The sequence below is a fragment of the Lytechinus pictus genome, chromosome 12, assembly GCF_037042905.1.
Source record: "Lytechinus pictus isolate F3 Inbred chromosome 12, Lp3.0, whole genome shotgun sequence".
NCBI lineage: Eukaryota > Metazoa > Echinodermata > Echinoidea > Temnopleuroida > Toxopneustidae > Lytechinus > Lytechinus pictus.
Genome location: NC_087256.1, coordinates 7,094,268 through 7,122,138, shown reverse-complemented (window position 1 = coordinate 7,122,138; position 27,871 = coordinate 7,094,268). Strand labels below are relative to the sequence as shown.

Below are 27,871 nucleotides of genomic sequence, written 5' to 3'. Positions count from 1 at the left end.
ATGATTTGACCAATGCGATGATGCTTTATATACCGAAAAAAAGTGAGGATAATGAGACACAATTAACTCTTTTGGAAACAATCCTATAGATATAGAATGTGCCATGATTGAACAAGAGAAATATGGTCTATTCCAATATATGCATGTCAATTTCAGCCACGGGTACCTAAATGTGAGTAGACTGGACTCTGGCTTTTTACAACCACAACAAAATATTTACTCAACACAAATACAGGATTTGTTCATTATTTTTATCAGCAGCTTATATTTACAAAATAACATTGTGGTTTCTTCCATAGGAACATGGTTCATCTAACAAAAGAATGTGAGTAGAAAGTCACTTTATACAATATACATTTGACAGTCATGATTCTTTAAGTATTTGACACAAATAACAGAAAAAATAATATGGAATATTGACAAAAATATTACCATTCATGGAAAACAAAAATTTTGGAAAAAGTTAGGTTGTGTAAAAAAAAAGATAAATCTGTAAGATTTTGATGAAGGTTTGTGAAAAAATGGACAAGAAATGTAAGTTATTGAGCATTTGAATGTACAAAACACTAATGTTATGGAGATTGTCCCATAGGCTTTTCATAGTATTCTTGGATCAGCACCAAAATAGTCTTTCATTAATCAATTACTACAGACCAAGCAGGTCTTTGTACTCATCCACTTCTGGCTTCCTTGTTATTCCAAAAGTTTCAAAAACCTGGGGGGAAAGATCATTTGCTTTTGCATGCCCCACTTTGTGGAATAGCCTTCATGAAGACATAAAAAAATGTACCTCTGTCGAAACTTTCAAAAATCTTCTAAAAAACTTTTTTATTTAACACTTAGCTCTTTATGCGCCTTGAGCACTCTACAGAGAGGATTTGGCGCTTTATAAGTCACATTATCATTAGGCAATATAATGCAACCAAGATGTGCGCTGTTACACAAACAACTTTCCCTTTTGAAGGATTCAAAAATACATAAAACATAAACAACTCTATTTCGCTCTCTCGAATGAGAGTACAAATTCTAGATTTTGTGAAGCCTGTATTACATGTCCTTTCTCGAAAAAGAACACCTATTTACTGGAAGACTTAACCCTTATAGTGGGGGGGGGGGGGGCAAAAACACCCCCTCCTCAGATCTCGGCCATTGATCACGCGATTGTGACAAAAATTGTCACACACATCATCTATGATGTAACCTCCACAATTAAATTGTCAATTGAATTAATCAATTATGCTAATTAATGCATTAAAACATAAACTGGCTGTTAATCTTAAAATATAGCCCGAAACTGCTAGATTTTGGTCTTGACACTCTTCTTATGATTACTTTAAAAAAAAAGTTTTTTCTTATGTATTTCATTGCTTATTTAATTTCTTATGCATTTCTCTGTTTATTTTACTTTATGGTTTTCATTGTTGTTTTTATGGAAACTATTGGCAACACTTTTTCAGTCATAAATAACATGAAATCAATTACTTTTAATCAGTACAAATAACAAGTGGAACGCCTCTGGCAGTCTCGCCTGCATTATGCGATTTGATATACCAGCAGTGCTGACTTTGAAAACAGCTATCAAATAATTATTCATAAAAGAAAACACTCATATGATAATAAAATACAATGTCCATTTACCCAACATGACCTTTGAACATGATCATATGACCTCAGACATGTGCAAAACAACTTGAATATCCCTTATATCTATGTTTCATAAACTGTGTAGATCTATAAACTTTTTAAGTGATGATGCCAATTCAACCAATACCCCCAACATGGCCAAAGTTCATTGACCCTAAATGACCTTTGATTTTGGTCATGTGACCTGAAACAAGCACAAGATATTCAGGGATACATGGTTACTCTTATGTCCCAAGTTTCTATGAACTAGATCTATCAAATTTTAAAGTTATGATGACAATTCCACAAATACCCCCAACATTATCAAAGTTCGTTGACCCTAAATGACCTTTGACCTTGGTCATATGACCTGAAAATCGCACAGGATATTCAGGGATACACTATCATCTTTATATCCAAGTTTCATGAACTAGGTCCATATACATTCAAAGTTATGACGACATTTCAAAAACTTAACCTTGGTTAAGATTTTTACATTGATTCCCCCAACATGGTCTAAGTTCATTGACCCTAAACGACCTTTGACCTTGGACATGTGACCTGAAACTCCCGCAGGATGTTCAGTAATACTTGATTACCCTTATGTCCAAGTTTTATGAACTAGGTCCATATACTTTCTAAGTTATGATGACATTTCAAAAACTTAACCTTGGTTAAGATTTCAATGTTGACGACGTCGCCGCCGTTGGAAAAGCGGCGCCTACAGTCTCGCTCTGCTATGCAGGCGAGACAAAAATGATGATATATTTATGAATTTTGGCTACATCCATAATTTGCATTGGATTTGTACATGAACTCATGTTTTTAATATTGGGTCTGACATACATTTACACAATTCTAAGTAACTTCAGAACGGTGTAACCCCGCATCGAGAAAGTTAAAAAGTTGCACGAGACTTGAAGGAAAAAAGTCATGAAACTTTAGGGCGTGATCTTTTCGCGTTACAGATTTATCGTAAAAAATGTTGAGGGGGGAGGGGCCTGATTTAGATAGATAGAGTAGATAAAAGAAACCTTTTTTTTTAATGAAATGAAGGATATCAGAATGATCAGAATGGCCCTGTATTCTTCTCTCATTCTTGATATATTATAAATACATTGGAGCTTGGCCTTCTAACACAAAATGATTAAGCAATGGGGAATTGTGTTGCCTTCACATAAATTTTGACTGTATTACAATTCTCTGGTGATGCATATTGGTTACACTTTATGAGTGAGTTGGGTGACCTAGTTTATTGTGAGGCAAGATTCGTCCCATCCTTAGTGTAGTTTGGGAATTTTATTGTCTGGTCTGGTTTAGTGTCTGGTCATATGATCATGATGCAATTTCATAACCTAACGCATCAAGACTTTGATCTAAGAGTTGCAGTGACGACTCCCTAAGACGCGAGAGAACTTGTTTCAATTCAGGCTTGCTGAACACCTGCAATGGGTGAAAATAGATGTATAGAAAAAAAAAGAATAGAGGAGAAACATTTAACTTTATCCAAATAACGACTATCAAAAATTCTTCTCTCCTCTAGGACAAACGCTTTAAATGCTATTATGGTCATAATATCACAAATGCAGCTAAAATGGACATTACGGTAACTATTACGGTAACTTTGCCATCCATTGGCAACATTCATGGAATCCTTGATTTTTATTGGCTGTTGATCATCATTACTATGGTAGTTACCATTGGATGGCAATGTTATCATAATAGTAACTTTTATGCAAGGGGCCCCTAATGTGCTTTATATAAACAACATTTCACAGTCACTTCAAGACAATTTCCTCCATTGTCTAAAATCACAATCAGGGGCATGCTTCACAAAGGACTTACATTTGCAAGGTAACTTTGTCATTATGACAACTTCCATAGTCACAGAGCTTAACAGCCAATCACAATCAAGTTAACCATGGGAGTTACCATAACTGTAGACCTTATTGAAATGGGCCCATGGGTTGTTTTTTCTGATAGTTGAGAAATTTGTGGTAACTACCATTATGACAACTATCATGGTAACAGAGTTAAGTCGCCAATCAAAATCAAACGTTCCAATGTGTTAGATACCACATTGGCAAAGTAACCATGAATGCAGAATAATAATAATAATGATAATAATATTAACAATAACAACAACAATAATAATAATCCGCTTTTATATAGCGCTTTATTCAGATTTGGAACGGCATCTATAAGCGGTTTACAGATACATTATTACCCCGGTCATCGGATCCTGGCATGCCCGCACACAATGTATGCCTTCCTCTTCTCCCTGGGGAGCATTCCAACAAAGATTTCCAAGACTCTATTGCTAGGCATACTACATGTACATATGCTTATGAAAACGTACCCCTGATTCAAATTCAACTGACCTTATAAAGCTGGTGCTGCTCCGATGCGATGACATCAGCCAGTATCAGGCAATCCTTGTACTGGTGTGTGGAATGAAGAACCGAGTGAAGGAGAAGGCACATCCTCGGCAGGCACAGCTCTCGTAACCTCTGCATCTGACTTACACGAACCTCATCAACTTCTTCCTCATCATCATCCTGAGGAAAAAAAATAACGAGTAATCCTTTAATGCATGCAATTGATTCAATGTATCAACCATAACAAGTATCAGAATAGATTTCACAAATGTTACCCTTTTATACAAAAAAGTACAATCAACCTCCCATAAGTCGGATATTAGCCGAAGTCAAAGCAATTTTGAAACAATCAGATGATGTAAAACAGTGAACACACAAAACCCCTTAATTCCAATTTATCCCAAGTGATATTTCTGTGGTCCCAAAATATGTAACTAGGCAAAATAACCAGTATGTACATTTGAAAAAGGGAACCTTTAAGGAGATGAAAATTGAAGACAATGACCATAAGTCCAATATCAAATCAATTACCACTAAAGGGAAATGAGAAAATACAGGTAGCTTTTTAGTTAATCTTTGAAGTTTCAAGAGCAAACAATTGAAACATTTTGTTTTTCATAAAATTGATAATCTGTGACCTTTGGCAAAATGAAGTAAAATCCATAAAAAGGGTTCATGCTTACGAAAGTCTGGTCGACCATCCATCCCCCATCCACAAAGAGAAGCACATTGTACATGGTATCGGATACTCCCCTGGTGAGTGCTAGTACACTCTGTTCCCATCTCTCTAGTTCCATCTAGAAAATAAAATCAAACAAACAAAGTTCAAAGAATATTGTCAAGAGTGACATTTCTAATCAATTCTTCATTCTCTTTGGGGCTTAGCATTCTACAGAGTAGACTAGGTGCTTTAGAAGTCATGTTAATTCTCATCATCATCATCATCATCATCACCACCACCACCACCATCATCATCATCATCATCACCACCATCGTCACCACCACCACCATCATCATGATCATCATCAACATCACCATCATCATCATCATCATCAACATCATCATCATCGGTAGGAATAAATTCCTTGAATGCTTGAGCGCCTAGGCAGCCCAGCTAAAGCCGGGGTGATAATAGCAGGGCCCGCTGGGAGAACAGTTTTCGGAACTGAAGTGGATACCCTGGGTAAATATACCTATATTATTATCATAATCATCATCATCATCATCATCATAATCATGACCATCATCATCATCATTAAGAAGCTATATCCTGTAGACCTTAATTGATTTTCATAATCAATCAAAATAGTAATGAAAAATAGTAATGAAAATGTGATACTTGTATTGTCAATTTGACGACTGAAAGATGATGAAATGGACTTGAAAGGTCAAGTCCACCCCAACAAAAAGTTTATTTGAATAAAAAGAGAAAAACTCAAAATTTTCTTCAAAATTTCATGTTATATAAGCAAGGTATGACATTTTGAAATTACTCTTATTTTTCCACAACAGTGATGTGAAAATGAGAAAACAGAATTGATGTCAATCACTTCATTTTTTTTTGCAGATTTTGACAATAATGAAACTCTTTGAACCACAATGTGGTCACAACAATGGTAAGTGCACAGGATAAGGCAGGATCAAACTTTAGTTTTGTGAGGAGAAAATTTAATATTTCACGTCATAAAATACGAAAGAAAATAGTGAGTGGGTGACATCATCCGTTCCCTCATTTGCACCAACCAGGATGTGCATATAACTGTATTGTGAAATGATGCAAAAATTAAAAATATAATTACTTCCTTATTTTACATCAGATTTTAATTTCTGCTGATTTGATTTTTTTTTTCTCTCGTTATTCAGATCAATTTTTTTTGTGAGGGTAGATTTGCCCATTAAATAATTCCTTGATGCGAACGACTGAAAATGATATTGACAAACCTCGTATTCCTTGTGCTCGTGTTCGTAGCGTACTCTGTCATGAAAGTTAGCATCCTCTGGTAGGGAAGGAGGACTAGGCTTCTTATTGTGGTAGTGAGCAAACCAATCATTGTAAGCATCCAAGGCATCCTAAACAAAAGTTTCGTTTCGAAAAATAAGGTGTTTTTCACATAGCCTGGAATTCACAATGGTTTCAATTTACTATGGTACAAAACTAGACAATTCAGATTTCTTCTATTGCTGCACTTCATTCAAGCATGAATTTTCATACCCCCCCCCCCCCCACTTTGCAAAAAGCGTGCATCCACATTCGGACTTTCCTTAGTGTATGAGGTGAAATATAGGTAATTATGTAAACAAAATTTGCATAGTCTATGGCATTGGTTCAATTGAATCCACTTTTGCAAATTTGAGCTAATGAGTTCATATTAATTGCACCTCAATTCCTAGAATTCTGTAGTCATTGATACATCACTGCATTGGTCACATCAAGTTAAGTACCTCATAGAGCACAAATGATACAATCAAAATGATGATGCATTGATCCTCTCTATCAGGTCCCTCTGAGAGGACACAAGCCATCAGTCCTGTTGTTGCTTCACAACAAGCATATATGTTCTCATAACAGTCAAGTGAAATAACCACCACTGATATCCAATATGAATTTCTACTACAAAATGGAATAAAATAACTGGTTCCAATGACACTATTACAATCAAGTAGTGAGATAACCACTCCATATATGCCATAATAATACTCAATTACATATCAGTATTCAAAACATTGTTATAATATAAATATACAATTAATTATAATTCAAGACATGCTACAATACAATATTATATTACTTATAATAAATATACAAGTCATCGCTATCAAAAATATTCAATCATTAATTATCATTCAAGTTATCACATCATTCTCCACTACCTGGGGGTATTCCAAATGACATAACATAACAGTGATCTCACCAGATAGGCTTTGATGCAGAGATATTCTCTGATAGCATTGGCATCCTGTATAGGAGGTGGAACAGATCCAGCCATGGCCCTCCAATTCCTGAGGATCACATCAATAGAGTCTTCTGGAAGCTTCTTGAAGACTTCCCTGGCAGCGTCATGCTTCTTAGTGGCTGAAGGTGAGATGGAAACATAAATGACGTATAAAGCTAGGATATTTGATAGAAGATCATTCATTGGCATACATGAGACTACCACAGGTTTAAAGGTGAAATGGAAATATGAATGAATAATGTAGATAGGAAAGTTGATAGAGAATCATCTATTGGCATACATGGTTAGTACAGTCAGGTCAGCATAACTTCTATTAATTAAATAATCACCTGAGCTGAAGCAGCTTTCAGACTTGCTTATGAAGAACATGGCATTAACCTCTTCTTTGTTGATTTCTTTTTTATATTGAACAGATATCTCAAAAACTAATAAATTTGAATTTGGCAGAGTTTCTTATTCTTTCATAATCCTTGTATAAGCATGATTGTTTACATCACGGGCACTGCTGTGGGCAAAATACTTTCACATCAACGGCGGCTTCAGTCCTCATGACCCTCATATTTTAAGTTTGACTTTTACAATTAAGAAACATACAAAGAATTGAGCTTATCTTGGGATCTACTCACCGAGGAAAGTTCTGATGATGGCATTGCATTGTTTGACGGCTTCAGCTCTCTGTGATGGATCAAACACTAACCAGTCTATGGCCTCAATCTTTCGGCGATCCTCCTGAAACATCACAAACAAAATTATTACCCTTACATTTACCTCTTAACAGCTTTTTCTCAACAACCCAACACAAGGTAAAATCGTGTCTAGCACTAGCCTTATCTCAAGTTCAGTGTTTAAGTTTGGTGTTAGTACTTGCCCTAGCAACAAAACTAACTTTTAACACGGAACTTGAAAGCATCCTTTACACTCACCTGTGATGTAGCTGCTTCCAGTGCTGCCGTGCGTATGATATCTGCACCCGGCTCTTCGTCTTCTTTAAATCTCAGGGTCTCTACGACCTTCTTGGTGATTGCTGCTACATCCAACCCTGTCAAATACAATCACAAAGAGCTTTTTTCATCAGCTGCTCCTCATCTTTGGAATTCTCTACCAATCCAACTTCGCAATTGTAACAACATTGAGACCTTTAAATCTGAATCGAAGATCCATCTTTTCCAGCAACTGCATGAATAATATGTGACATAATGGAGAGCTGAAGCCTTTGAATGTTCTTTACAGATAAATGTCACTATACAAATGCTGATGATGATGATCATCATCATCATCTTATTGCACTAATTCTCTCCATTACATATGGCCAAATGATTTTAGTGCCTTGTCATTCAAACACCAAGGGCAATTTGCTATGGCTCATTTTCTTTGTTTTATTTTCTTTTGGGTCATATTAATAGACATTTGAGGTGGCTAGCCTCGCGATTTTTTCGATAGTGCGCTATGATCCTGGGTTATTTTACGCCTTGTAATATACCTACCTGCATCTTCAGCTAGTTGTAAGCAGTACTGCCTCTGATCCTTGGCATGGATACCTGCCAAAAAAAAAGAGACAATTGAAGAGTTAAAATGAGGATATGGTTTGCAGAAACACCGTGAACTGAAGAGGTTTATTCTTTTGCTGAATAACAAAAAACAAATGAAAAGACCATTTATGATTTCCAACATGTCCTGGTTCATCTTTGTTGACAGATGATGATACCTGGTGTCAAGATGAATAACTGACAAGGCAGCTAGATATCAATAAGAGAATCTTCAGACAAATTTCCAGTTAGTTCTCTAGTCGACTCTTCATGTGTTGAATATTTGCCTTAGTTGGAGCAATTTTTAGACCACATTATGCAAATCAAGTATTATGTACCTCTAAGTGAAAAATCCCCTACATGTAAGTCAAACAGACTTCTATGGTCCCGTTAGATTCATCTTGGGCAAAGTAGCATGTACCTGTACTAACGATCGCTTTTACATCATTAAAATGAAATTTTCTTACCTTCCAGAAACTTTGCGTACCACATGACCTGGAGATCAGGGGGAAGCTGTGCAACATATATAGCAACCAGCTCAGTCTTCTCTTCTGAAATCAGATCCTGAAATCGTGGTATGACAGAAAAGCATAACAATGGTGGTAATGGAAATAAAAGTGAGTGATGACTATGACAACAATAAAATAGACTTTCTATCAGAATTGTCATATATTGTCATATATTTATTGTATGATAATATGAATTGGGGAGAAGTAAGCAAGAGGATAGGAAACACACACACAGAACAGGGTTAAAAATGGAGAAGGGGGAGGAGGGAGAAAGAAAAGGAGGATGTGGAGAAGATAGAGGGTGGCCAGGAAGAGGGAGGGAGGAAGAGGGTGATTAAGAGGGGAAAAGAATAAGAAAAGGAAGGAGAAGCGGAAGGAGAAGAGGCGATTGTGTTGCTGTTGTTTTGATTTGTAATATTAATAACAAGCTTATTATCTGACTTTTATCAACATGTTTCCTCTTTACAAAGTAAAAGAGAATACAAATAAAGGATGAGTAATGGGAGAAAAATAAAAGGAGAGAGAGGAAGATAAGAAGGAAAGGAAGGAGTGGGCATATGTATGGAGGAACAGGATGAGGAAGCAGAGGAAGGATAGGGGAAGAAGAAGATGATGATGATGATGTCATTGATGATGTTGATGATTATGTTGATGATGATGATGAAGGTGATGAAGATGAAGATGATGATGAAGATGATAATGACGAAGATGATAATGATGACGATGATGTTCTTGATGTTGATGATATTGATGATGTTGATGATGATAATGTTGATGATATTAATGATGATGATGTTGACGGTGATGATGAAAACATGACAGGAAAGAGAGGAAGTATAGGGAGAGAAGCCAAAGAAACAAAGATGAGAGGTAGGAATGGAGATGAAAGGTAGGAATGGAGATGAGGAGGAAGAAAAGAAAGTAGAGGAAGAGTAGGGAGTAAAAGTAGACAAGACTACGAGTGGAAAGAGGAAAAGGAGAGAAAGAGAAGGAAGAGAGAAAAAAAGGAAACAACATTCACAGATGCAAGGACTGCATACCTTGACGTAGGCCTCAATGACAGAGATACATATCTCATCTCTGGTTGACAGTCCTAAAGATCGCAATGTTAAAGCTAGATGAGCCATGAAACGGACTAGATGATGAGAAGGACGAGGGTTAATCTCTCTCAACCATTCACTCATTTCTTCAAGGAGGGCTGGAATAAAAACAATTTACAATTGTCGATGGTGAGACAGAAACAAGAAATATCACTGAAGGTGATTCATACCCCATGCTCCAACACCCCCTTTCCTCCTCACTCTCCCCTCCCCTGCCCAACCAAATGAAACATCTTCCGACAGTCGAACAAAAATAATATCTAGCAGAGCTCAGTATTGTTGTCAGCGGCAAAATCAATGTCCTTGTCATCAACATCACCACCATCTTCATCATCAACTTGAACAACATCATCATCATCATCATCTTCACCATCATCTCCACCACCATCTTTATCATCATCATCACAATCATCATTATCTGCATCAATATTATTTACAAACAATACAATTTTAAGTTTAAAATTTGTAGGGAAAACGTTACCAATTGGCTTAGGCTCGCAAAAGTGAAATTCTTCAGTGTTACCCAGAGGTGTAGATGCCTGTCAAGCTAACCAACAATGATTTGTACAGTTCTTTTAATCTAAATATAATGTACAAATACATGTATACTTACAAAGAGCAATTAATACTCACTGTCAATATCACCCAGTATGATGTACTTCTGAATAAGGTGAAGCTTCTCCTTGGCCTGAGATTCCACTTTCTAGAAAATTTCAGAAAATACAAGGAAAACAAATTAGTAAGTATACTTATATTTGTAACCAAGTACATAAACAGTTCCATGACATTTGCTCCGGTAACAATTGCTCCATAATAAATTCCACACACTAATAAAAATGTCCCACTTTAGCCCTGGATTAAACACTATACCCTACTCTAAAACTAACATAAAACCCTATTGCAACCCTAACCCTACAAATGTTATGTCACTGAACATACATGTATATTTTAATTCAAGTGTTTTCAAAACACTAATGTCTAACATTTAAAAGTTAATAATCATGATATAATACTAAATAGGTTCATTATTGCGGATTGAAATAATCGCTAGAGGGTATTCATTTGTCTCGCAATCTACTATGGTCAACAAGGAAATTCGTGATCACTCTCGCAAAAAGTGTTCACTGGCTTTCTAGGAAATTCGTGATCACTCTCGCAAAAAATGTTCACTAGCTTACAAGTTCACGAGCTTTCGAGTGCCGCTGCAACTCTTTATCAAGTGACGAAAATTATCTGATGACGTACTCTATTTATACTAATCTCCAGGACCGTACGCACGAACGCCAGAACAATAGGTGGGCATTGATCCGTTGCGTCGGATGCGGTGCGGCCGGTAATCCGTATATGCAAATAAGCCGGTGGTATATGCAAATACGCCGTGGGTCGGCAATATGCAAATTAGACAAAATTGGCGGGCTCGCTAGTTTCCCGTGGGCGGGGGCTGACTAGCTGAGCGGTCCCTCGTTCGGGGCCGGGAACGATCGGGTCGGCGTGCACTGCCAGGTAAGGGGGTATTGTGCTGTCGGATGGTTCGCATCCAGAAGTCGGGGATGTCGATCCCGCTGTCTCTGTTGAAGTTGTTAGGACAAAGACGTATACTAATAGCCTCCTTAATCCAGCGTGTATACCAATGTCTCTCTTTGGCAATGCAATGTACACCCTCCCAATCTGGGTGGTGTTGCTTCTCCCAAGCATGTTCTGCCACCGCGGATGTGTCGGTTCGCTGTAACCGAACATCGCGCTTGTGTTCAGAAATGCGTTCAACTATCGGTCGGGCTGTTTCTCCGATGTAAGACCCGTCACATCCCTGGCAAGGAATGTTGTATACTACGCCATCACGTCTGAGACTGGTAGCCCAGTCTCAGCGGTTGTGGCTAACCTATATATGGAAGGTTTTGAACAGAACGCTTTGCCCAAGTGTCCTTCCACATGCCACCCTCGGGTGTGGAAGAGATACGTCGATGACACTTTCATAATCGTAAATAGATCCGAAACAGACAGCCTACTCTCATACATGAATAGCCAGCAACCGTCCATCCAGTTCACTCTGGAGACTGAGCAAGGAGGGAAATTAGCATTCCTTGACACGCTAGTCCAAAGACACGAGGGCGGGAAACTCTCCACCTCTGTCTACCGCAAGCCCACTCATACAGACCAATACATACCATATGATTCTCATCACGACAAATCGGTCAAGAAGGGTCTTGTTAAATGCCTGTTCGACAGAGCAGCACGTATCATAACTCACCCACCTGAACTCCCGAAAGAAAGAGCACACATACGTGGCGCCTTATACAGCAACGGCTACCCACGCCGTTTTATCAAGAACACTTTCAAGAAAAAACAACCACCAAGGGATCAGAAGGTTTTCAAGACTTGCACAGTCTTGCCATACATAGATGGCCTCTCACAACAACTTAAACGCCGATTAGAAGGACACGGTATCCGAACGGTTTTCCGCTCGGACACCACCTTACACAAACAGCTTGTACACCCCAAAGACCCTATCCCTGATCACAGACGTGATGGCGTAGTATACAACATTCCTTACCAGGGATGTGACGGGTCTTACATCGGAGAAACAGCCCGACCGATAGTTGAACGCATTTCTGAACACAAGCGCGATGTTCGGTTACAGCGAACCGACACATCCGCGGTGGCAGAACATGCTTGGGAGAAGCAACACCACCCAGATTGGGAGGGTGTACATTGCATTGCCAAAGAGAGACATTGGTATACACACAGGATTAAGGAGGCTATTAGTATACGTCTTTGTCCTAACAACTTCAACAGAGACAGTGGGATCGACATCCCCGACTTCTGGATGCGAACCATCCGACAGCACAATACCCCCTTACCTGGCAGTGCACGCCGACCCGATCGTTCCCGGCCCCGAACGAGGGACCGCTCAGCTAGTCAGCCCCCGCCCACGGGAAACTAGCGAGCCCGCCAATTTTGTCTAATTTGCATATTGCCGACCCACGGCGTATTTGCATATACCCCCGGCTTATTTGCATATACGGATTACCGGCCGCACCGCATCCGACGCAACGGATCAATGCCCACCTATTGTTCTCGCGTTCGTGCGTATGGTCCTGGAGATTAGTATAAATAGAGTACGTCATCAGATAATTTTCGTCACTTGATAAAGAGTTGCAGCGGCACTCGAAAGCTCGTGAACTTGTAAGCTAGTGAACACTTTTTGCGAGAGTGATCACGAATTTCCTAGAAAGCCAGGGAACACTTTTTGCGAGAGTGATCACGAATTTCCTTGTTGACCATAGTAGATTGCGAGACAAATGAATACCCTCTAGCGATTAATCATGATATACATAGACAATCATAAATAAATAAACAGAGAAATTACTTACTTGATTGGGATGTGCATGAAGTTCTTGGAAAATCTTGGGCAGTGTGAGGCTGCAACAATACAATTGAAAATAAATCAATATACATGCAAATATGCAACTTTATTGTAATAGAGTCAAATCATTGGTTTTATTTTTATATTTGACTGTATCACCAACACTTTTTTCACTTCTGAGGTAAAAGTTTATGGTTCATCATACAGTTAGTTCTCAGAAATGTTGAATTTGGTAGAATAAAAAGAACTAAAGTGAGAAATGAAAGTGAGAATTTTTTTTTTAATAGAAAATATAATACATGTATTACAAAATAAGCCATGACCACTAGACCCCTTGTCCAATTTTTCATAAACTTGGTACCCAAAAATACATGAGACTTAAAAAACCCCACTTAAAAACAAAGAGAGTAGACGGCATGTCTCGATTTAAGGTGACTGTGGCAACTGTAACATCGTGCGGGGGGGGGGGGGAGGGGAGGAGGGGGTCAATACTCAATGTATTGTTTACTTACTCTTTTGTATAATAGCCCTGAGGCAAAGGTTGAAGTGCCCTGTCTGATCTCAGTTGGTCCCGGATCTCTCTCTCCACCTCTTGGTCGACTAGAACCTTGAAGTATGCCCAAAGACAGTCTTCCCAAAGGTTACAAGCTGGTAGCAACTGAAAGTGAGTGGGAATGGCAATTAAAAGAATTTTTTCATTATATCTATTAAAGCTAAAGAAATGTAGTTTCTTTTATTTGCTTTTGTTATTGTATGTAGATAAATGTTGATTCATTCTTCCATAAACCAACTAAAATCACAAATCCATTTTAATAGACCGTAACCCTTAGTTTTCAAACATCATACAAACCTCAATCAGTTATTTCGAAAAGCATTTCATAAGTATACAAATTTTTGTGACTCTTTGAAAGTTTCCTGCTGCAAATTTTATTCCAACTCCCATTTGACACAAATGCCAAGAATTCTTCACTCTACTAGGTAACATGGAGGGGGGGGGTAATGACAAAATAGATCAACCCCTGGAAATACCTGAAATTCTAGGATCAAGGAAGTAACCTCTAATGTGTTCAACTACCATTTGTGATGTCTCGCTATTCAAGGGGAAGGGGTGATGACACAATGGACCCCCCCCCCCCGAACAATATGCTAATGCCATCAGCAATGACATAACAGACAAAGTGAGCCATCATACCTCTCTCAGGTTTCCACTAAGGACAGCATAGATGGCCCTCTCATACAGGTGGAACCTCTCATCCTCCGCCATTCTCCAGCACACATTCTTCCAGACGTCCCTGTACGTGTTGCCCTCTATTGGGGCAAGCTCACCAGAGTTTTCAACTAAATGAAAGCATTAATAGTGAATACATACATTATGCATTCTAAGATGAGAAAAAAATTGGGGAGGGGTTGAGACCATTTAGGAAAGACTCTATACAGTTACAATGTTCAATTGCTAAGATAGTGATACTACAAAGTAGAAAAAATGTATAGAGCCTGATCCTTAAAGAATACTTGGTGTAAAGAAGCGGCAATGGTGAAATATTGATGATGATGATGATAAAAATAAATAATATAGGATTTGTATAGTGCACATATCTATCTTGATGATGATGAGGATGATGGTAATTATTGGTGCTGATGACAATGACGATGATAACGTTGATGACAATAGTGGTGATGTAGATGATGAATGGTGACGATCATGATGATAGGGATGTTGATCTTGATGATTATGATGAATGGTGATGATGATCATAATGAAGATTATGGTGATGATGATAAGGAAGATGATAATGACAGCGATGTTTTTAAGGTGATGATAATGATGACAATGATAATGATGATGGTGATGATGATAAAGAAGGTGATTATGTAAATGATGACTGTGATGAGCATGATTATCATGATGGTGATCATGATGACTATTTCATCACCCTACACTATCATAAGTTGGCAAACCCACAAACCTGAGTTCATATTGCGATCATGATATAACCTCCAACCCTCTAGCGACGCAGCCCTCCACGCTTGACCAGATTCTTTGCACAGCCTTTGGGCCTCCTCCAACCTCCCAGCCCGGATGTTGGCAAAGACATTGAGAAGCAGCTTGATCTCATCTTCCTTGTCTAGGTCAGCCAATGGTTTGTTCTCTCGGACAGGGGCGTCAGGGTCAAGTGAGGTCACCAACGACTCTCTCGTTGCCGAACCGGAGACTGCCCTCTGCTGCAATTCATGGAGGGTATTTTCCCTGCAAAAGTAGACGTAACTCATAATAAGATAACAAGTAGAAAGCCTCCAGCCAGTTGTCCTGGTATTATGAAGTTCTCATATAGTAGTAGTGTTGAATTGGATGGTTGCCCTGTTAACTGGCCTCCTTATTGCCCCTCATATTGGCCTTGAAAATTTTTGGTACTCCTCTGAATTTTTATGTGCCTCATAACAAATTAGCCTAAGTGCCCAAAGGTATAGAATTATAATTTTAATTTGAAAACATATTCATTGTATCATAAACTTGACAGATACTTTCTTTATATAAATGCTGTATACAAGCTTCAAGGAATATAGAAATGACTTGATGATGACCATGTAATTTTGAAATTACAATGAAATATCAATTCTTATCTAAGTATCTGACCTGAAATAACCTTTGACACTAATCTAATGACTTGAAAATCAACTCATTATCAATTTCATCTCACACTTAAATACATTAATGTATAAACTAATACTGATCATACAAATCCTCACCAGCAAACTGAATGTGAGTAGAACTGTACTTTGTTGTATGAGAATGCAGACTGATCCGCTGCTATGCTTTCCAACCAATCTACCACAATCTGATGCTGTCTGATGATGGCGTCCCTCTCAAACAAAGAGTCTACAATTTCTCTTTCGCTGAGATGCTCAGTCTACGTACCATTGTGAGACAAACATAGACATATTAAAATATGATTAAATAGATAATTCAACAATATGTAATCTCAAAGTGATTGTGAAAGATGTTTTTATAAAGCAGTCAGATACTATGAGGCATTGGAATCACAAATTCACAAAATTTACCACAGTGAGCACTAATTCATGCACTGTACACTGAAAATAATATATGGGCCTTGAAGCAAATGTTAAGCCCGAATATTTTTGTCAAATTTTGAATCTTTTGGAGAGCAATCCTGTGCAGAATAAAAAAAAGAATATTCCTTGATACCTTGAAAACAATTTGAAAGCTCACAATGATTAGATCTCAGAGGGGACGGCAAAGACATGGAAGAGGCAAGTGGAGGAGGAGAGTAGGAACATTGGCTTGAGGATGAAGGATGCACAGAATCGAGCAAGGTGGAGCGAGGGGGTAAGGTTGATTGATGTGAGTGTGAGGTGAATCTGGCTACCCCCGTTCACAAGGACAAAACTGGATTTAAAACTTTGGATTGATGATGAGGACGATGACAATGATTGAAAAATGGAAAATTCATAATCGAAAGGGTGAATTCAAATATTCCTTACATGGATTCTGTCGAGAGTGATACCAGCACCATCTTGGTCTTCAGCTGACATCTGTCGGTCTTGATACAATGAACCAATCAGACGCCACGTAGCTTTCTCCTGGGTCAGGAGACGAAGTACCTGAAGCGTGCGTGAAAAGCTGCAGAAACCAATGAAATACATGTAAATAAATGGATTAAAAACTGCGACTACAACTGCAGCTATACTCAACATTACATTCTGCGTGACTTGGTAACGTTATGTATACCATCCAAAGTTGTAAAAGGTACATGAATAAGTACTACATCCTGAAGCTAATACTATTTTCCATATTGAGTGGTATTAATATGATAGCTAATTTTCATGAGTGCGAGGGATCAGTTTGTATTATAAAAAAAAAGCAACACGGCTCTGAGCTTTGCTGACTTGAAAGGGAGTATTTTTAATAAATTAACTGATTTCAAAACAAATTTCCTTTAAAATGGAGAGTACGTTCTTGGAACATCCGATTTTCGTTTCTTTTTTTTTTAAGTTTGACAATATACTGTAGCTTACTAAATTCAAACAAATTGAACATAGTAAATGGAAGACATATAGACAAGAGAGTAAATAACTAGTGTAATCTTTTTTATTATTGCATTATTACCATATTTTCTTTGATTACCTTTTCTGACTGGGTATTGTTTTTGTCATGAGTCTGTCTAGCATAGTGACCTGTTCATGGCAGAGACGCTCATACTCGGACACCAAGGCAAAGACATCGGTCAAGGATTGATGTTTCTTGAAGGCACTTAGAAATTCATCAAACAGCCCTTCAGTTGCTGAAGATATAATACAATACAGACAGGAAAAATGTAAGTAATGCATGGGTACAAAACTGCACGATTGAATAAACAAACCCCAAATGTGGATAACTAGGCAAAACTGCCAAACAAAGCTAGTGCTATGATGGTGGATAAATAAACTTTGAAAAGCTCAATGCAGAAAATATTATAATCAAAAGAAGCAGCAATAGTTTCTTAAAGATCTTATTGTAAATGAAAAATTGAATTGACAAATTATACACTCATTGAAAGATGATAGGCTCCAAAACACAACAAAATCAGTTTCATGCATTTTCAGTTTACAAGCTGGGTATTTCTTTGAGAAACTTTCCAACTTGCTAACATCAAAGATGGGTTCTATTGGGTTATTAACTGGCCAGGATTCTCTGACATCATCTTATGTGGATGCAGCTGTGATTACATGAAGAAAGGTCACATTATTTTCTTGATTTCCCAGTTAACAAATTCAAATATCTTTAGACGATTGCAAAGAGAAATGTCTTTAGAATTATTCAGTGCTCAAATCAACATTAACCCACAGCTTTAAACCATATTTTCTGTGATTTCTTTTCTTCTTTTGTTTTTCCTCGTATTTGGCTAGGTCAGGTAAATACGAATTTGATTCAGATATGGCTGAAAAGCTGCGCCATATTAGCAGCAAATCAAACTTGGCCCAAGAATAAGTTCTAGAGCTTGGGTTTCATCAATATATGCAGGAAATACTCTAAATGTTGTTTCTCTGTGCGTATTGTCATTAAAATGTCAATTTTTAATTGGAAAACAATAAAATAATCAATCTTGCCTACATACAAACGCAAGTATTCTCAATTCCGACCACATAGGATGACGTTGTATAATTCAGGTCCTTGAGAAGCGTAATGAAGCCCATTATCAAGAATCACAAATTCAAGTGTTTATCAAGCAAAATACCTTGCTGGTAAGCAGTAAAAATGCATAAAACTTATATTGTTGTATTCTGATTCTTCACAACTTTCCAATAATAATTAATATATAGTTGTTTTGGCTTCTGCTATTATCTTTAAATCTTGGTTTCAATTGCAAATTACAATTTACTGTTATAAGCTACTGTAATTCTGCAATCTGATTGGTGATTCGATGAAATCTGTCATTCTTTTCAAGCATTTGAAATTGATAACAAGCTAATTAAGAGTTACATGAATCATTTTTCAGCTGGGGATTTAAAAAAAAAACACATTGGTAGTTTTGAGCTAGGCAATCACAAATCATTACAGAGTTGTTAAAATCTAGTATCTCAAAATGTTCAAATTTTGAGGGCAGCTCTACGAAGGCTGTTGTTTAGAACTATAACAATAGTGGCAAAACAAGTCTACTGAGTCTTGAAGATAACTCTTTCTAGGTAAAAGAACGTTTTTTAGCTAAAAGAAGGTTGCCACTTTTAATAACTCTAAAATGGAGCTTTCAAAGAGCTGTCCTATTATTATTTTTTTTAATATCTTGAGATTTAATGAGGTTTTCATATCCCAGGGACGAAATGCGATAGAATCAGTGTTCTCACCTAGTTGACCTGGATCTTCTTGCAATAGGAGATTTGCTCTTGTCATATCCATGGTCATTCCCGTTTGATCCATCACCGAGTCATTATACTGTGGACTGGACAGTATGGAGGTTTGCAGGTTGCGTGTCGGCTCACCCATGGAAACGGAAAGCTGTACATTGGAATTATATTATTAGAATACAGTAGTGGTAACAGGTAGAACAGAATTCAAGACATTGCTCCACACATGGTCATTTTCTCTGAAAAGGTTGAGATATATAAACTTTTGGTCTGTAGAAATCTCATAAAGCAACAGAATTTGAATGACACTTTGGCAATCGGGTGACCCACTTGGCTGCTACCTTGGGTAGCATAAACACCTGCACCGTTTACTTTGTTCAAGTTTTGGCGGAGAAAATGACGATGAAGCATTTGTCATGGAGCATTTGCCCAAGAACATTCCCAATTACACCACAGCATTACACATTGTCATTCAGCTTTGATATAAAAAAGATTGGTTGACTAAAATAGACTTTTAGGTGTATCGTACCTTGGCTGAAGGTGTGAGAAAGGATCTCGCAGGTGTGAATCCAACCATATCTGAAACATCAAACTCTGAGGTCATGGGTGGTTTCTGAGGAGTATCTGGGGAAAAAATTGGAGGGGGAAATAAACACAATTTCGTTAATTTTTGTAATTCTCAATATAAGCACTAAATAATATTAATCATGAAATTTGACAATAACTATCGTCTGCCAGCAATAACTTTCAGCAAACATGAAGCCATAGTAAATAAAAAAACTACTACAGTATTTGTAACCTACCTCTGTATTATTTGCTACAAACTTGATAGGCTTTAGGCTTCAGTCACAACTCAGAGTGGCGACCAACCGATATAGTAGCCTGCTCGGGTGTCACTGGAATTTAGGCATCGGCTAACGATTTTTGTAGAAGTCGAGCAGGCTGTAAATCAGACTTATCGGTGGCCGAGCAGTGCCCTGTTGATTACCAATTACTCAAGGCCAAATCTGGGTCAAATCGGGGAACTTTTCTGTTTGACGTCCGAGCAGTGTTCGGTGTTCACCGATTTCCAGGTGGTCTCCAACTGTCCACCGCCCAATTTTTAAGTATTTGCCTGGCCGATCTAGAATTCGCCTGGCTGATCTTGAATTCACCATGAGATCGATCGATCTCTGAGCAGCCATCAATGCAAATCATGAAGTAGCAGAATGAAAGTGTGTCAATTATTAAAAAAAAAATGAGGAAACTTAAAAAAAATAAAAGTATATAAGATTTAACTCTATAATTCTTTGCAACGATACATACTTTGATAGCCACACGGAAAACACAATATTGTCTCTACATTCAGGACTTACATGTTCTTCTTTTCATCTCACTCCCAGGTGTTCTTGCTGATTGGTTGAATGGATATATTCCTGGTGCAGGAGTCCCCTGTATCCCAGTGGCTTGCTCCAACATTCCCATAGCTGAGACACACAGTCAAGGATAGACACAGTGCACTAAGACAACACTGAATGGCCAACAGCACCAAAGTGTAACATCATTAATATTCTCTTAATGCATATCAGCTTTTAAATTATCACATTTTGGTAGAGAATGATGAAAAATCCAATCACCAATTTGACACTAATTAGTTCATGGTGGTTAAATAAATGGCAAACTGAATACTTGATAGGCCCCGCTGATGAAATCAACGTGAATCAGCCAGGTTCCAGTTGCTATTCATAGGGTCATCTCAAATTATACAAATTCACTATGTAACATGAATTGCCTTTTTGCTATGTAAACAATCTCATGTACAATTTGCACAAGAACAATGTTACATGTATGCCAACATCTAAATTGCTATACTTACAGTACATGAACATCACCACAAACAAATGGTAATTTTCACTAAGAACTATTATCAGCTTCTGAAATCCTTGTATTTGATTGGCTAAAAGCAAATTTGTCAGTGAAAATCACAGACAGAATGATTCATGAAACACTCGCCTTATGCATGTCAACCTGGTGGAAAACTTTAACCAAGAAAGGATACATTTTCTGATGCGATCATTCTGTAATACATTGCTCCTTAGTTCTTCTCTTGGTTCTATTGATCTGTCAAGAATGCTGAATGAGAGATCACCATGTCTATGAGGAAAGAAATATACAATATCAATATTGGAGATGCGACTTGGGGCCTATTGCAGAAATAGTTGCAATCAAAGTATCAAACATAACTTGATTTTCAACCAATCATAAGCAAGCATTTAGTACTTGCATATGATTTTTTTTTAGTTGTGTTTGAATGCAATTCTTTTGGCAAAAGTCCCCTGGGCCCCGTCTTACAAAGAATTACAAATTTACGATTCATCCGCTCAACCTCAAGTATATATAGAAATCCATCAATGTCATAATATTTACTTAAGGAAATTTGCGCAATGACCTTTGGAAATAAAAAGAAGTACACTGAATTTTTAAAGAAATCTTTGAATGTATAAATATACATATCTAGAAAATATTTTGAACAAACATGTATTTTAGATGTTGCTGGCTTTCCACAGTTGTGGTTGATTGGATCAATCCTAACTCTTTATAAGACATGGCCTTGGATACCCGTGGGTGGTATTACTAATGCCACAGTCACTCCAACCTAAAAACTCCAAACTTTAATGATATGAAAAAATGGTGTAGCTGTGATCGGTCTGGAGTTGGTTTTGTTGGTTTGACTGTACAGCAGCATGAGGGACCTTTGTTAAAACAAGACAATGCCACATCTTTAAGCATGTCTCTTAAAACAGAACCGAGTTCCTGACCTCAAATAGAATCACTGCTGGCACAGCTCAGCATCATCTCTTTAGCAGTGCTAAGATGATGCAGCAGACAAGGTTGGGCTCAATTACTTTCTTCATTTACAATTATAATTATGTAATTGAAGAAATATTCAATTATAATTACTTTTCAATCAAATTACATCTTTTTCAATTACAATTACCAATTACTTTTGTCAATTACAATTTCAATTACTTTCTATAAAAGTCATGAATGAAACCGATTTGTATTCTGTACGTAGCACGGCCTATTTCAAAATAATTCATTACTCTTGGCTGGCTATTGGCCTTTTACAGTGTGGCAGCATTTCAAGGAATGAATTCCTGTCAGGTACCCATTCACTTCACCTGGGTTGAGTGCCATACGATGTGATCAATTTCTTGCTGAAGAATATTGCGCCATCGCTGGAATTCAAACCAATGACCCTCTGTTTCAAAGTCAGAAGACAAATCCGCTTTATAGCCACAATGCTTCAGTGGGCCCAAATCAGAAACTCAAAGAAATTCTCTTGAATGTATGTGTCTTTATAAAGGTGGACAATCTGAAACTAAATTTATAAGGTTTCTGATCAGTATTGATTTTGCTACTGCAATGCGCAACAGGATAGGATCATTAACCCTAATTCTCCCGGGGGGGGGGGGGCCATTACTCCCCAGTTTTCGCGATATATCTGCTGCACAAAATTTTTTGACCTCGCCGCTCACTGACTTTTTACTTTCAAGTCTCGCGCAAATTTTGAGACCAAATTTGTGACGCCCGGGTACGCGGTTACGACATTACGCAACATTATGTAAGTGCATGTCAGACCCAAAATTGCTCATAAACGTGATTTCATGTACAAATCCAATGCAAATTGTGTATTTGGCCAAAATTCATAAATGTATCATTATTTCTACTTTTAATGATTAAACTTAAATTATTTTGCCTTGTTTATGATTAGAATTAAGTCTGGAACGATTTCCATCGAAAAAACAATAAAAAACAAAAAGTAAAAAAACAAGGAAATACATAAGAAATTAAAAAAACAATAAAATACATAAAAAATCGGTCTTGGTACCAGAATTTTTTTCATTCACAATTGTTAGGAATGCTATAAAGAATATTTTCACCAAAAAATAGCATTCTAGGAGCTTTATTTAGTGAATCAGAGCAAAAAGTATGATTTCATGAATAAATTAGCATAATTAATTCATATAAAATAAAAATATATGAATTCAGTGAAATTTACCAATGCAACTGCGTAGATTACGTCATTCTCTACCATCATGCAAATTTTCGTTGTGATCGCACAATCCACGGCTGAGATCTTAAGGGGGGGCCATAATGCCCCCCCCCCCCCCCGGGAATGACAAGAATCAAAATACCCCGGGAGATTGAGGGTTAAAACTTAAAGCCATTGGCTGAGGGAAGCAGATGGACCCTGTAACAATTTGAGGGGAAAGTGACCAGGGTCCCGTAACACAAAGGTTAGCAATTGATCGTACGCTTGATTTTTACGATTGATTGTACATTGTAGTCAATGGAATCAATCGTAGAAAAATGTTCCACAATCATTGCTAAGTTTTGTGTTACGGGGCCCACGTAAACTTACCTTGTTTGGCGTCTGTCATCTCTTCTCTGATCAATAGACCGGTTCATTGTTTGAGGATCAAAGGAGGTGTCAGGACGCTGAGAATACTGAAATTGAAATGAAATGCATTGCTTTGTGAATAAAGATGGAGGAAGGCAGTCTGTGTTGAAGCCTAGGCTATTTTTTAATGAAAAGAGGCTAAAAAAAATGTTTGGCATTATCGTGAAATAAGTCACCAGTGACAAATTTTCACTGGGGTCGGTTTTTTACCTGATATTCGTATAGTGTCCAAATGAAGCCACAAATCATCATATCACAGAGCTAGAACTGAGTCGCGTGTACTCTGTGTCAATCATGGTTTAGAATGTTTTTTACGTCGATATCACTCCGCCCTTTTTTGTACTTTTCTAGCTTGCAAATTTCAAATACGCAGTGTGCATATTTTACATTTCTACTTGTCAATTTTAGGATACAAATTTACAAGTAGAAATGTGCTATTAAGCCAGTAGGCTATCGTTCAGTATCAATCCATTCGGCTTCTGTACTATTCTTCAAATTTGTCACCAGCTATGGGATTTCAAAATTTTAATGTACAGCTGGTGACAATTATATGAAGAACAGTACATAGGAAACGGATTGATTGAGGCTATAATGGATAGCCTACTGTCTTAAATTGTTAAATTTCAAATTTGTCACCAGCTATAGGATTTCAGAGATTTAATGTACAGCTGGTGACAAATTAGAAGAACAGTAGATAGGATCTTGGATAATAAATTCTGACCTGTAATAAATATATCTGGATTGTGTTTATTGAATAGCTAACTGTCTGAAAGTGGCAGAGTGGTCTTGAAGAGGAGGGAAAAGAGGGGTTGATGGAATAAAATGTTATTTACTGTTAATTTTTTTTTTTTTAAAGTGGTGACAGTTAACACGACCGATGAATAGAATCTAAGAATATTGATTCATTTATTGGATGCTCACTGTCTGAAAGTGGCAGAGTGGTCTGAAAGAGGAGGGAAAAGAGGGGTTGATGGAATAAAAGTTTTATTACTGTTCATTGATAAAAAAAAAAAAGTAGTGACAAATAAGGTGACCAGCATAGAAAAAGAATCAACAAAGTGAAAAATCGAGGGTCATGATCAAACATCAATCCATTAACTCCCAAACCAATTTCACTCACAGTCACAACTGAAGAAAAGGCAACGATGGCTTGGTCTATGAGGAAAAAGGATCCAGCTCTACTGGATATTCAGCATTTAAGGAATCCCTTTTCATTCCATCTTTTACTCTCCCAGAGCAACAATTTTCTTTACAAGTGATTTCAAGATAAGAGATTGATTGCAAGTCAGTCAAATCTACTGTGATATTTGCACAAGACCTTGTAAACTTGTCAACTGTGCTAAAAGGAAGGAAAGATATGGCGGTGTTGGGGAAGTGTGACATGGCAACACGAGCGGAACTTTTCTGTTCATAAGCATTCATTCTTCAAAGGAGTCCATTTTGATGTCAAGGAAATATTCATCTTTCTGAGGGAATGGAAGCTTGGAACCTCCTTCACAGATGTGCAGTAGAGTCGGGAATGGACTACAACAAATCGGCGGTGGATTGGGCAAACTTCCTCCGTGACCAATGCCGGAAATTTGTGAGGGACAGAAGTACTCCGAGGAGAGGTGGAGATTGACGAGAGCCATTTTGGATGGCATACCAAGTATCACCGCTGCGATCCGAGAGGATTGAAAATATGGATCTTCGGGATGGTGGAGCGGGGGAGTAACCGGATCATCGTATTTCCCGCACTCAAGCATCGTCACCGTCGCCAAACCCAACTACCACCAAGCGCCTGGCATCATCTCAGTTATCACCTTCCTGCTACTACTCACAGAGAAATAGACAGAAAGCGAAGAAAAGCAAGAAGACAAAGACAACTTCCAAGGAATCATTTGGAAGTTACGGCACCCTGGAGCATTCATTCCTGTGGGAAAGAAAGGCAAAGAGAAGAAAAAGAAATCAGAAAATCCATACAGGATGTCCAACTTTGTTACCTTGGAATGGTCGGATGACAGTGATTTCCAATAACCATGTTCTCTTGCTACACTTTGTTTCGATATTGGACTTAACAACTAAGCAATTATTTTGGGGTCTAGAGCGCGATTTAAAGCCCCGAAATTGATCAGGGTGCACAACTCTACGCGTCCGATATTTTGAAACTAATTTCCATTTACCATAATTTTTTTTTATTCTAAAACAATTTAATACAGTCCGACCTCTCTTATCCGGACACGTTGGGACCAGCACCAATCCAGATAAGGGATTTATCCAGATCTGGGAGACCCAATAAATATTAAATACACGCAGCTGCTACCTCCCCAACATTAATGGCTGTAGCTACATGTTATCTATTGTAGTGGGCATACAGACAGTATTCACTGCAGTGTCAGTGCAAATTATAGGCGGTATTTTTACGGAAATGAAATCGATCGATGGCCAAAATTGTTCGATAGTTTACCTGCTAAAATGAGTGAGGTATACATCGAGCATACCTCGAAATAAAGAAAATGACTCAATGAAAGTTTTACAATTAGATCATCGCGGCTATCGCAGCTTCGCAATGTCAGCCATTGTTATGACTGTAGGCTCAAACATGATAGATGGCGCTGTCCGTATCAAGGCCTAGTGTTAGCTAGCGAGACATGCGTTGTTTTTCCCGGGAAAAACAAAAAAAGAGAACGTGATAAAATTATCCTGCCCAAGTTCTTTCTGTGATTTTCATGAAAAATAGTGACTTAATGTTGTTGTACCGGTATGTAGGTAGACTATATTGGAAAATATATGTAATCCAAGTGAGTCTGTGTATAGGCCTACTATACTTTATAGGATTGAGTTTAGATTGAAATCTCATTTCCTAAGCTAACGTACTAGATTGAATTGAAAAAAAAAATCTTGGCAAGTGTGCGTCCAAAAATAGATCTGGATAAGGGGAGGCCGGATAATACGCCCTCTACGGAAATAAACAGTAGAGGCGCACAGCCAATATGGGAGACTCTCTCCAATAGGGGAGACAATCTCCCACATTGCCATTGGAGACTTGCTTTGCAAAAGGACAAAAGAAACAACACCAACAAAAGCATGATTTTTTCCACCCAAAATTTTGTCTCACTGAGGTCAGAAGCCCAATTGTTTTGTGTGTGATTGACAACAAAAATCCTTATCAAGACAAAAGTAGACGGTGAATTTTTTAAGTAGACGGTGAAAAGGGGTAATTTCTCATGAGGAATCTGCTTATCACATTTTTATTTGCCGCCAAGGTAATCCTTTTGCAGCAAATGTAAACAAAGGAAATTGGTCTCCAAAACTGGAGACTGTCTCTAAAATTGGATACCAAAATTCTTTACAAAAGTCTCTGATATTGGAGATACTCTCCCACATTGGAGATAGTCTCCAATATTGCTTGGGCTTGGCTGTGCACCTCTACTGATAAACGTCATCAATGATTGCCTTTTTGTTTTGGTCCAATTATGCTTAAGAAGTGTCCAACATTTTTGGGCACTATACTATATTCAATAATCAATATTTAAATGTAGACGTAGTTTACGATAGACCCCTCTAGTCGTCTAGAGACTAGACTATAGTCTATAGTTTCTTTTTCTGTCTCTTTTTTATAGGATTTACCGACAAGATAAACGTCAATCATGCATACTTTCTGCAATGAAGCGATGACTTGCCGTCGACCGTCTAGGCCTACTTAATTAATCCAGGGCCAAACGCAGTTCGGTATACGAGATTAGTAGAGCATACATACTAGCCTCGTAGTCGTACTAGTGCGAGTGGGCAATAGGCCATAGGGCCTAACTTACGTAACGTTGTCGTTAGAATCTAACGTCGTTAGTTACTAAGTTAGGCCACTGGCCGCAATTCGCAAGTAACAACAGTCAACACACATAAAAATGAGTAGGTGGGGCAACGCAATGACTGTCGGGTAGGCCTACCCAAAACTTAATAGATATCAAGAAATTCATGTAAATCAAATGTTCCACATTGATGAAACGAACCTTCCAAATATCTGCCATTGTGGTATCACCTGGCTCAACAAAAGAACCGGAAATACGGTCTGGAGGACGAACAGCTGATTCTTTTTTTCGCACATTTTTCTTTCCCGCCGCGAGTGTTGCCATTTTACTAGAAATTCGTCCAA

General features: G+C 37.9%; 1 protein-coding gene across 3 annotated transcripts; it reads right to left on the bottom strand.

The window, feature by feature from the left end:
* Positions 1–230: 230 nt before the first annotated feature.
* Positions 231–27,871, bottom strand: LOC129273450 (nuclear pore complex protein Nup107-like). 3 transcript variants are annotated; one of them, XM_064107258.1, is made up of 24 exons: positions 27,729–27,871; positions 23,701–23,786; positions 21,334–21,428; positions 20,651–20,761; positions 19,825–19,919; positions 19,296–19,446; positions 17,599–17,755; positions 16,956–17,094; positions 16,203–16,363; positions 15,422–15,702; positions 14,647–14,792; positions 13,967–14,112; positions 13,462–13,510; positions 10,724–10,793; positions 10,031–10,188; positions 8,949–9,045; positions 8,440–8,493; positions 7,879–7,994; positions 7,582–7,684; positions 6,914–7,074; positions 5,943–6,071; positions 4,685–4,798; positions 4,005–4,181; positions 231–3,066 (listed from the first exon to the last, which is right to left on the bottom strand). In XM_064107258.1, the coding sequence occupies exons 1-24, from the start codon at positions 27,849–27,851 to the stop codon at positions 2,959–2,961; spliced, it is 3,027 nt and encodes a 1,008-aa protein (XP_063963328.1). In that variant the 5' UTR covers positions 27,852–27,871; the 3' UTR covers positions 231–2,958. The 3 variants fall into 3 exon arrangements, with proteins under 3 accessions (XP_063963328.1, XP_063963329.1, XP_063963330.1); XM_064107259.1 differs by lacking the exon at positions 27,729–27,871 and adding an exon at positions 27,666–27,708; XM_064107260.1 differs by lacking the exon at positions 27,729–27,871 and adding an exon at positions 27,377–27,515.

Coding starts and splice junctions, on each gene's coding strand:
- LOC129273450 (XM_064107258.1), bottom strand. CDS start 27,851: ATGGCAACACTCGCGGCGGGAAAGAAAAATGTGCGAAAAAAAGAATCA. Junction 21,429..23,700: donor GATGACAGACGCCAAACAAG/GTAAGTTTACGT, acceptor CTTTCCTCATAG/ACATGGTGATCTCTCATTCA. Junction 14,113..14,646: donor TTAGTGGAAACCTGAGAGAG/GTATGATGGCTC, acceptor ACTCACTTTCAG/TTGCTACCAGCTTGTAACCT.